The following is a 12,633-nucleotide window of genomic DNA, read 5'->3' on the forward strand; positions in this document are numbered from 1 at the left end:
TTTTATGCATAATATGAAAAAATAATAGAGAAAAAAATCTTCAAATGTTTAATCTTCATTTTAATTCATTTTAATTTTCTATTTGAAGAGTGCGCGAGATTTTTAATAATTTATAATTTATATATATTTTTTAAATATTTTTAAATATTTTTAATAATCTCTTAATATAACAATATCAATCTAGAATAAATTATAATGAATACTGTCGCATAAATAAATGAAAATGGGTATTTTTGCGTTAATATGTACTCTGCGTTAATGTGTATCGGAATACATTAAAAGCGATATAAATTAAGTCACTTTTTGTTATAAATTAATAAATTCAAGTTAGCATAAGACGTATAAGCACATATGATACATTCAAATTTCGAACGTTTTTCAAGTGTGCATAAATGCGCTATTACTATGCATATTATCAATGTAAAAATTCATTACATTACAATATATAACATTTGATGATATATAATATTTCTATCAATGGAAACGTACACAATCCGCGGAAAAGCGAGAGAAAAGAGAACTAATTAAGGAGTAAGGAGACTCTGAATTAATTAAGACTCACCCATAACCTGGACTCTGCAAATGGCACAGGTGTCGCATTCCACGTCCCAGCTCCACATGGCCACGGCATTCCACTTTTTCAGGGTAAACATTTTATCGTTCTTCTGGTTATCGCCGTCAATTCGGTCACCCGGGTCTTGTTCGGAGTCGGCCATGTTTGAGGTTAGAAACACAACAGTGGAAGAGACTCGCGGAGGTTAGCCCGACACGATCAACACGAATCTCGCTGCAAAATGTAAAACCATCGACCAAGTGCTATCAGAGACCAGAGACCCGTAGCTCAGCGTGGATAGTTTCGTAACTATTCTGGGGATAATCGCGAAACCTTGAGCAGCGTTGTTCTCGGGGACGCTTTTTCGCGCATGCGCATTAAATGTGGCCTTTAGGTATGTGTCACGTTTATAAGAAAAAGGGTGCTATGGAGAACCTCTACTGAGATAATGTTAAAAATAAAGGAATTAAATGATCTGCAATATAAAAAGCAATATTATGCTCCGAAAAAAATGCTGCTAATTTTATTTCCGCGCGTTTAACTTTATCACTATGCAGACCATTGTTATTATTATGATCGGGGCTTTGAAGATTTACTTGTTCTATATGTTTGGCCCTTTGCGAATGCCGTATTAAATCTGTTTTGCTACATCTGATGGTAGTATTGCATAAATTGCAAAAAACTTTATTTATCAATTGGATGGGGAGCCAACCATCCTTTAAAATTATCTTCATCTAACCACGCATTAACAAAACGTCTTTCTTTCTTAATGGTTCCTTTTTTGTTTTTATCCTCCATACTAATAAAAAAAATAATATCTATTTATTATTACTTATCTATTCTATACTTAACCTCCTCTGGAACCCGCCAAAACTTTTGCGCCTAATTGCCCTTGCGTGCACACTACGTACTAACTATATACGCCGTCGCTGGATTTCTCTACCACTGCGCTGCGCATGCGCGAAAAAGCGTCTCCGAGAACAACACTGGTACCATCTTCTCGCATTTTTTCGAAACTTATTGATGTTATTGTTTTCAGACGCGACACGAATGTACACAAATATATTATTTACGCTCTCTATACACTCTCAAGAATGATGTATCAATTATATTTGATGAAAATAGCAACGTGTTTGTATGTCGAAATATTGGATTCGCGCCAATTCTCGGACCATGGTATCTATGGAAACAGTGGGTAAATAAACCGGGCTTTTGACGCGAACGGGAAGGTATCAATAGTGTATTCGACTATATATAATTTTTTATAATAGATTCTCTTGCGACGCTAAGATTTATCGTGTATATGTATAAATTATAACAATATATTTTAGTTTTTATATAAAAAGTCTATCTATCTAATCTTTTGTCTATTGAACTCTCAAGATTATAATATATTATTCATATATCTCGTCCGTTTTACTATCGCCGCGCATGCGCGAAAAATCTGGCGCGCATAATACAGTAGAAAAGTTCACACGTTTCCGCGCTCGCATACGGTGTATTACGTGCGTATCATTATCGTATTATTTAATATATTATTTAACGTCAGAATACTTGTAATGCAGATTTAATCGCGATCCAGCATTGCCGATATCAAAGGTATGGAATATTTTACAGTTATAATTAATATTGCGACCACTACAATTATAATTTTATATTATAGTATATATCGTATGTAACTATTACAATCATAATTATATTATATAGTACGATCGATATTACGATGATGAGAATTACTTGTCTTATCATATCCGAGTTATGATTTTACGTTACTAATAAATAAATTATTATTTGCAGGTAAAAGCGTGTAATATCGGGAAGTGCCGAGAAAAGTATCGGGAGTGCCGAGAAAAGTATCGGGAGTACCGAGAAAACTTCCGAGAATGCTGAGAAAACTACTGAATGTTCGTCTCATTATCCGTTATTACAGTTTATCACTTTTGTGGGAACGTGCGACAAATCCGTCAAGTAAAGTCCGCGCGACCGTAGCTCCAGGTATCGTGAACATATTAATAAAATTACCAAGAAATTTAATTATCGACAATAAGCATTACTAGTAAGTAAGTATATAGTATGAATGTCAAGAAAATACAGGGTGTAAATCATATTATGCGCAAATACAATATATTTCATTGGTAGTAGGAAGATGCGAGAATTTCGACAAGTGAATTTCGCGTGACCCTAGTTTCATAGATAAATATTCAATATAAGACATCTTCACCAACTTTTTTGAAACTCGCACGATTCATGTATTTTGAGTAAAAAATTGAAAGAATAACTGATAAAAATATTTTATCTGCAAGTCTTTTTAAAAGAGAAGAAAAATTTGACATGTATAGAAACAATAGATGAGATTATAATTTTGCATAATAAATGACATACAGAAAATATTTATATATATGTAGGATGCAAAACATTTATTTAAGACTTTGATTTCAAATTAGATCAATTCTGTACATACACAACAGCTACAGTTATATCCTCACAAATTGTTATAAATTTACAATCATTTTTTTTTTCTTTTAATGTACAGGCGAATGTATCACGGGGTACATAATATATAGATAATACAGATACTAAACTTATAGGATTTTTTAAGTTAATTTAACAATCTCGATTTTATAGCACTCCATTAGATATATTTCGTTTGAACATAATAAACGTAGCGTCTCTATAAAAATATATCTTTAATCCAAAATTAAACCTTTTCGCTTTAATCACTTTATCTATTTTACAAGAAGACATATTTGCATGTTTTTTTCCATTGGCAAAAGTTTCGTTTTCCATGAGACAAACAGAAAATATGAAACATTGTTACAATATTGTGGTAATATTCTCTCTTCTGTATATATTGAGAAAAAAGAAACAAGTATGTATTTGGTTAATACTAAAGCATACAGTACTTATAAACAACAAAATTATTTTATCGCTACATAATTTGAATATATTCATTCTATATTGTTATGCTGTGTTAGTATGAATTTTTGATACAATTACTGCATTAGCAACAGCAATGTAACATCGAACTTTTGCAACAATTGGCGCTGAGGCAATAATGAAAAAACTATAAAGGCAACACACGTCAGTTATTGTAATAAACATGACAATGATAAAAAAAATCTAGGTTTTATAACTATTGTAGTCTGAACGGGCGGCAAGAGCATATTGCTTTACCATATATATATATATATATATATATATATATATATATATATATATATATATATATATATACATATATCTTTAGCCCTTAAGAAAATAGTATAATCGGTGGAGTGAAATTTAAGAATTTATAAAATAAATATAAAACACATGTTTCTTTATCAATCTTAAAATTATTTAAAAATTTGAAATAACTCGAAATTACAAAATAACTGATAAACATGTTGCATCTACAACTAAGTCTATTCTCAGAAGCTGCAAGCCCAGTTACGTAGTAAGAAGAATGTAATGTAACTCTTGGACTTTTCAGACATGCATCATTTTCTATAAACTAACAGGATCAATCATGTATCCCTTAGATTCTTAGCATTGCTTATGTAAAAACATAAACTTTACTTCTCTTTGTCAGCTTATTACAAAGTAATGAAAAAGTTAATTAGAGCAAATCTTTTGAACTAACAACTATCTGATTCAATTTGCTTTTTGTTCAATATCATTTAATTCATAATTGTAAAAGTTCTATTTGTCTATTGTGATTAATAATAGCAATGGAAAAAATCATAACTTTGTTTATTACGTATATCAGTTAAATCATACAGCTAATCCCATTGAAATAATTACTGTTATCATATATAAACAGCTATTCATATGTGATAACATAACTTAATTTATGTAAATGTAACAAACAAAATTGAAATATATCTTAATATTTAGTTGTAGTGGCCGAATAGATTGAACAATTTATCTTACAGTAAAAAACTGATATGACAAAATATTTGTAACTGAATAATAATACGAATTATGTTTTTACATGTGTGCAAAATTAAAATTGCTACTTGCAATTATTTACGAATTTCAATAATTTCTTCTTTATAATATCAATACAACTCAAAAATATCATTCGGATGAATTATCACTATTATACTCGTTAAAACTACAAAGTAATAACAAGAACATTAGCTTTAAAAATTGTTATATTAATACGTCATGCAAAGAAACCTAAATATTTTTGCATTTCTGCACTTTGATTACAAAATGTATCCAGTCATTCATGCATCAATATCGCTCTATGTACAAGCTAGAAGTACATAAACAAGATCGTAGTTAAATTGCGATAAAAAGTAATTATCTTATTTAGTACTCTAAAGGCCATGTCATACATTTCAGATTATTTTTAAAATTCTTACAGTACTGCCAAAAAACATACATTGCAATTACAAATCGCCGCTTTCTCTCTTTCTCTCATTACACAATCACAAAGTCGCCACTGACCTAACAACAGCTATCGTATCCAAGAGAAAAAAAAGATCACACTTCCTAAACTGATGGGACTATAACGTCTTTTATAACTAGATTAAAGTTTATGTTATCACATGCTTCTGATGTCGAAACCGATAGAAATTTAATTTTGGTACTTAATGTATAATACAAACTTTTATAAAAAGACTATTACAGTTTTACTGCTGATAACTAACTTATGCAATTGTTGTCTCCGTCTCTCGTCTTTGTAATTACATCTTAACAGTGCGATGTAAATGTTTATCTGTCATTATTTCCAAAATATGTCATCTGTACACTGATAGCAACTTTTTTTTCTTTTTTAGCATCTATTAATTTCATTCATAACGATGCGTATAATAACGTACATTTTGCTTTTTATATAAATAAACGTAAAAACGTACACATCCCATGCCTCATCTTCCATGAATATAATACATATCAACATATACGTATATACTTATTAATTGCAGAATAAACATAAAACTGAACCTTATAAAATACATTTAACAGTATAAGTTTTACTTATAGCTGTTAATGTAAGCACTAACATATATTTTTTTTTACATATAGAATAAAATAAGTAAGTGAAAAAAATAATTCATAGCGGATTTAGTTGGATGCATTGGTGCGCATTAGTGCATATTTTTAAATGTTATACACAAATTTACAATAAACATAAGTAATTAAAACATTAAAGTAATTAATATTAATAGTATTATAATTATTCGTATTAATATTAATAGTTTTATAATTCTTTGTATTGAAAAAATGTTAAAAATAATAATAGCTCTTAGCATTAATAATTTTACTTTTTTAATTATTTTCGCCATTATAAATTTGTGTACAATAACCTTTATGTACACCAGTGCGCACTAGTGCATTCAATCGAATTCACTATTAGAAATTTATTTATTTTTACAGAAAAAAATAAAGAAAAATAATTGTTTTTAACGCATATAAAACTATCAATATATTTCTAATGGGTTGAACGGAAAGTTCGTGCAGTTTTTTCGGTCTTCATCTATTAGCAAAAAACGGCACGAACTTGCCGCTCAACTCAATAAATAGAAAATTCAAAATTTTCATTAAAAAAAAGAAACTGCACGAATACATATCCAAATAAATTAGGGATATGTGTTATATATGAATAATAATTTAAATGGTAGAAGAACTTATACTTTTTTAGATATATATATAATATATATTATATAAAATGCTTTAATATGCTAATTAAAAAAGAGAAAAATACGAAATGTAACATGAGAAAATAGGATGTGTAGTTTAATATAATAAATGCATTCGAAATTACCATCTTGATTTGTCTCTGTGGTATATGATGAAAAATGAATCAATGCATTATTAATGAAATAAATCAAGATGATTATTTCAATTGCCCCTTATGCTGTATATTAGATACCAATTTTACACAGAGTAGAATCAAGAATACTATAATTTAAAAAATCATCCTAAAAAGATTATTGGCATGCAACTCTACTATATTTCTCTGATGCACGTTTATTTTTTTCTGATATATATAATGGCTTCTTTATGCTACTGATTATCAGTTCAAAAACTGATTAATGCGTACAAAATATACAATAAAAGATGATATATATTATACACATATATACGAGTAAGAAACTTCATTGTGCATCAGGATGCTCAGAATTTCTATTTATATATATAAATTTTTTTTAAATATCTCTCGTCAGATACTTAATCTACTTTGTAAAATCATGGCATCTATTTAGAAATATTATGATACATAGTGGATATTTTGCGATAACATTAGTAATTATATTAAAATATTTGTCTGTATGTATTATTTTTTTTTAGCATAATTTATATATATATTTTTCATATGTTAAAAGAAAAGAAAAATTAAAAAAAAAAAGTGCCACATGTAACTTTTGTAATGTTAGACTATCGTAAAGGATTGGTATCAGTCAACAAGCGCACTAGCGTTGTATACCTTTCTATTTTTAAACTGGAAATCCGATTCAGATGTTTATTGAGCGTCATTGCAGCAATCGGTTGACAAGGTGTAATGCAGGATGACGAGCCACCAATTATTTCAACTATCATTTCTATGAAAGTTGACCATTCAGAAGGCAAGGAATCGTTTGTAGCGCATAATTGTTCTGCTTGCTCGAGCATTGCTGCTATTGCAGATATACCAAACTGAAAAAACCAATAGTAAAATAATAGAATAATAATGGAATTTTTCTAGAAATCTGTGTGCATATATATATTTCTATGTATGCGCGAATATGCATCGAGTTTATTAAGAAAGATTCATCATCATTACAATAATTATTCTCGACTAACCTTATTCATAAGAGCAAAACTTAAACTGTTGTTTTTGACGGGATGGGTAGCCGAGTCCGATAACGCTCTTGCTAATCGCAATACTGTATCAAAATCTTTCACAGTATTAAGCCATCTCCAAAATTCAGAGTAGAAGTCCGTTAATAAATGACAATCTCTACGGCCTATCACGGCTAATCCTTTAAATATCGCAGTCCACAATTCTTTTAACTGCTTATTATATTCTGTCACATTCAGATGAGGTAAAAAACGCAGTAATAATGTCTATAACATACAAATATATATATAATGTGTGTATGTGTATGTATATACATACATATGATATATACATGTTTGTATGAACTATAAATGACAATGATTATTAAGATTTCAATTTCATTTTCTGCTTATCAATTTACCTTTCCTTTTCGAATACTTAGCATACTAGCTAATTTATCATCTTGTATTAATTGTTGCAAACATGACAGTGTCATGCTAATTAATTCTGGTTTGGTTTTAATTGTATTTGTCTCAACTTCTCCTTCCTGCTGCTGTTGCGGCTCCGGAATTGAAGCAAGAGGATTACTCAGATCCTCGAGTTTGAATAGCAGTGTATATAGCTAAAGAATAATATTTCTTTATTAAATAATATTTTAACACAATATTAATTTTAGTTACAGTTTTATACCCTTTCGATTTCAAGGAGTAATTGGCGTGTCTTTTTAGTGTCCTTTTGTTGTGATTGAGAATTAGACTGAGAATCGCTATTTGACACGACATCCATATCGATAAGTTTGCGCGGTGCCGTAACACTACTGCAATGAAGTTTGCCTAATGAATTCTCAAACTGAGCTGGCGTGTATGCTGATCTTGAAGGAGCTTGGGATGTTGGTTCCCAATCTCTAAAGAAACAAAAGAAGTTTAACAGTTGTAAATGAACATAATTATAATGAAGGATAAATGTCTAAATAATTGATGCGCATAGATTCTTTATGTCAAAATACATTTTGCAGTTATACTATCACAAAAATATGTAAATAATTATCAAGGTATATATAAACATATGGAAAATTTCTATAAGAAATATAAACTTTACTATATTTATTTTATATCACGTAATATAATTAAATGAAGGGAAAAAAAACATACCTATGATCTCTGTGATATCCATTAGTATTATGGTGTTTTTTATCTTTCTGTTCTTGATTCGCATGTCGCTTATTCCGTTTATCACAGAATACAATATAATAGTGATCATCAACATATGGTTGAATTGTATTAAGTTGTAACAGTTGTATATTGATTAACCAGTGTTTCTCGTGAGCTTTTATAGCAAGTTTTCCTGAGAGTTCATACTCTCCTGAAGCATTACCGTTAACACCATGAGAATAATGTTGATGATAATATCTCTGATTAGTTCTGTCATGACTGCGTTGAGGATATTGATTATTCTTAAAAAATGGTTGATGTCCGGGTTGTTGATCATTATGATAGTAAGATCTGTTTTGGTTTCTCTGATTTCCTAAATAAGGATGTTGGTGTTGTTGATGATGATTGGCTTGGTTATTAGGAAATGCAGACATCATATGATCTGGCCGTAGAAACTGTGGACCTCCTAAGTTAGGATGTGGTGGTTGCTGTAATATAATTATTTATAAAATATAATTATAAATATTTTAATGTGAAACGAATTTAATTGCAGTAATGTATTTATTGAAGAAGAGAAACTTACAGGAAAACTATAGGAGCCATGAAGAGGTTGCCTCGGTACTGGCTGTGATAACATTAAATGCGGTGGTAGAGGATATCGTAACATATTGCCTGTTTGATCTGATGAATGAAAGCATTGTTATTAAAAAATATCCCACATCACTAGTTTCCAAAAATTTGTACATTTGATAATTATTTATCATTCTTTATATAATCTATACTAACACATTATATATATTGTGTGTATATATATGTGTGTGTGTGTGTGTGTGCGCGTGCGTGCGTGCGTGCGTGTGTGTGCGTTATACTTGTGCAAAATATTATAAGGTAATATAATATTTTATATTGATGCAGAAAATTATATATATAAAAAATAAAAGCAGATATATAGAGATAATAGAAATATGTAAAATGTATGACTCTCTACTAGTAGAATAATATAATTTAGAAAACAATGCAATTTATATATATATATATATATATATATATATATATATATATATATATATGTATATATAAAAAACTAAAGAATTCTCAATCTCTCCTATTCAGATTTGTCAAATATTTATCAACTCATACTTTGCATAAATATAATACACACATGCACACATATATCCACATATATGTGTTAATATATACTATGTAGAGAATGGTAAATATTATACTTACTAATTAAGCCTAATAATCTAGGAGGTTGCATCAATTGAGGATGCGGTACTCTTATGTTGGGCAAAACTATGGGATGGGCCCCAGGTAGGCCTAACCCCGGTGGGAAACGTGTCGGAGGTAGGCCATTGACCTGAAATTTCTCATTCAAAGATAGGGCCTCAAAAAGAAGTGAACCTTCAGACTTTTTCTGCTGTTGTTGCGTTTGTGGTTTACTGAGACCTGGAGGTGGTCTATTTGCAACAAGCCCCCTTTCGAGCTCTTCCACAGTACAGGCATTTTTCAAAGTTGGCAAAGATAACCGCGGTTGAGCCTTTGGAGGGGATAGATTCAAAGGGCTGCCCCATACACCAGGTCGTGGAACTATCCCTTCCTTATCCAATACCAAATGTGATAAGTTATCCTCAATATCTATATTAGAAATATTCTGTAAAGAAATATATAAGACATATAAGATGTATGGAACTGTCTATTTGTTTAAAAAAATACAGATAATATAACAACATATAGAAGTAAGAATAAGATGCAATTATTAGGTATCTTTTTGATATGCTATAAAGTTATTTGTTAAATTGTATCTTATAAGCTAACATTATTCATATGTTCCCTAATAAAGATAAAAAGTACAATTTTAATATTTAATATATTGGATTATTAATATTTTTAATATAGATATTACATATGACAAACTTAAAATATATATAAACCATTTCTCTATAAGTTGATATATGTAAATCTATGTAAATATTAATTTGCAAAAACATATACTATATAATATATATATTTATATAGATATATATTTATATATTTATATATAATATATATTTATATAGAGTTTAAAATAATATTTTTGATACAAAAAATATTCCTATATAGTAATAGCAAGGACTAATTCTCTTATAGCCAATCTCTTATGATGTATTGAATCACTTCTTCCATTCTATATCTGCTAATCTGCTTTAATGACATTATAGAATTAAATCTGTAATCACTTCCCAAGCTCTTCTATAATTTTCATATTCTTACAACTCTGTGTATTAAAATTCTGTATATATTATAGGAAATATCTCGAACACCCGCAAGATACCTTTTTGCTTGTTGCATTCTGATTCTGTGGGCGATTTGATTCTGTAATTTCGGCAAGCTTCTCATGATCTTCCTCCCAATCACCAATAGCCGCATCAGGGCCAAATGTTTCATCATTCAAGGCGTCATATTCTTCTTCAAACTCATCTTCCTCCAATGGACAATCCAGTCCATCTTCTAAATTGTTGTCCTGATTATACCGAATAAATAATAATTATTACAGAAAACACAAACGTCAACACAAATCGTCAATTCTATTAAATAAGAAACGAAATAATAGGAAACATTAGTGAAAAGAAAAATTGCAAGTGGATAAAAGTTAGTCACATTTTGAAATAATATTTCCTACATAATATGCAAGAGATTTAAGCAAATTAAATTAGGCAATTCGCGTACATTCATGTAGCAGACTCGATTGAGATTCACCGTGCTCGATGTTAATGACCTTTAGGGCGAGGGAAATAGAAATGAGGTTAACCCGACGTAACCCCCGCTTGGCTATTTGGCATAAAATTTTGTTATTTTCGGGGATGATTATAGACGCGATCGAAAGCGAATTTACGTAGTCTCGAACAGAAGCTGCGACGTCGCGGGATATTGCGGCGGATCTTGTAGGTCGAAACTTTTATCTCTCGCAAGGGTACAGATATACCGCGACGCGGACTGTTTATCGGAAAGGAGATTCACGCTCCCGTACCTCGCTAGAATTCAAATAATCGAGCCGGACGCGAGTTCATGTCCGCGCGCAAGATCAGAAGAAGATCATACTTACTCCGAGCGTGGTATCGAAACCGAAAAAAGAGTCTGCCATTTGTGAAAATGAAATCTGCAAAATGACATGTTCTGATTAAACGTCAAGTGCTACGACGAGCATCAGCTGCCATGGCGGCCATGCCGTAACTCCTGGCGGCTAACGTCAGTCGTTGCTTAAGGTAGGTTTACATTGGGCGAACTGAGTTGTTCAGGAAAGAGATGTTTATAACACACTTTATATTTATACGTACATATACAAGAGCAGATTCAATTTACATTCACGAACAGATTCGACATGTGAAAAGAAACGGTCCCCACCCCCATCGCGTGTACACTACGAGTCCGCACGTGGTTTTACTCTCACGTGGACGCACATGTTACGTTGTTACGTTATCAACGATAATCTACCCAGACAGCACAAGGATGTCCTTAGGACATCCAAAGGGCATCCAGGACATATATGTAGGATATCCTCAGGATATCCCATTGTAATCCTCAGATTTCCTCTGGATGTCCTGAGGAAGAGTAAATGATAGCCGTATATTGACCTCTGGAGAATCCAGGGAGATCCTGTGGAACATCCTAAGGATTTTTATAGGATATGTTAGGGATATTTTTCGTATGTTTCAAGGAGCAAATTTTAAAATTTAAATATAAATTAAAATTATGTTTTGTTATTTATTGCCAATATTAAAAATCTAATATTAAAAATAGTTCACTGTTCTTTAATATTTGAGGCTTTCGTGCTGTACATGAATATTTTAGGTTTGGCTCCCGGGTTTGAGTTGTGTAATATTTTCTAAACAACCCAATATCTGAATTCCCTATGTTGGGATTGCATCAGAAATTGAACTGATAGAAAATAATTACATTTGTAATTTCCTGTCAGTTGCTCTTTGCAAGCTTTATATAATTCTCATGACCAAATCTCAAATACGAGTTCGCGTGTCGCATAGCGGTAAACAAACGAACTAGCGGTTGAATACTATTGTTTGTAAAGTTTTTACAATGTTGCGAACAGTAACATTTTTCATGAAATATTAAATAAATAATAATTTTGGATATATGAAAATGTGCGCATCAAATTCAATTATTAATATTAAACGAAATTAATG

General features: G+C 30.6%; 2 protein-coding genes across 2 annotated transcripts in view; both read right to left on the reverse strand.

Annotated features, from left to right (window-relative positions):
- The window catches only part of LOC138943327 (RING-box protein 2-like), a 56,903-nt gene extending 56,068 nt beyond the window's left edge, over positions 1-835 (reverse strand). Inside the window, exon 1 of the mRNA XM_070314057.1 lies at positions 563-835. Coding sequence (XP_070170158.1) covers positions 563-716 — 154 coding nt within the window. The 5' untranslated portion in view covers positions 717-835. The remainder of the gene's footprint in view (positions 1-562) is intronic.
- A 2,139-nt stretch (positions 836-2,974) lies between these two features.
- On the reverse strand, positions 2,975-12,537 carry Patr-1 (Protein associated with topo II related - 1). The gene is made up of 9 exons (XM_070314273.1): positions 11,538-12,537; positions 10,767-10,955; positions 9,683-10,106; positions 9,036-9,133; positions 8,453-8,940; positions 7,992-8,205; positions 7,723-7,923; positions 7,325-7,588; positions 2,975-7,177 (listed from the first exon to the last, which is right to left on the reverse strand). Exons 1-9 carry the CDS (start codon positions 11,574-11,576, stop codon positions 6,920-6,922), a joined length of 2,175 nt encoding a protein of 724 aa, XP_070170374.1. The 5' UTR covers positions 11,577-12,537; the 3' UTR covers positions 2,975-6,919.
- Positions 12,538-12,633: the final 96 nt, after the last annotated feature.

The sequence above is a fragment of the Polyergus mexicanus genome, unplaced genomic scaffold (assembly GCF_030449975.1).
Source record: "Polyergus mexicanus isolate NDT 795.1 unplaced genomic scaffold, iyPolMexi1.0 SCAF_26, whole genome shotgun sequence".
NCBI classification, from domain to species: domain Eukaryota; kingdom Metazoa; phylum Arthropoda; class Insecta; order Hymenoptera; family Formicidae; genus Polyergus; species Polyergus mexicanus.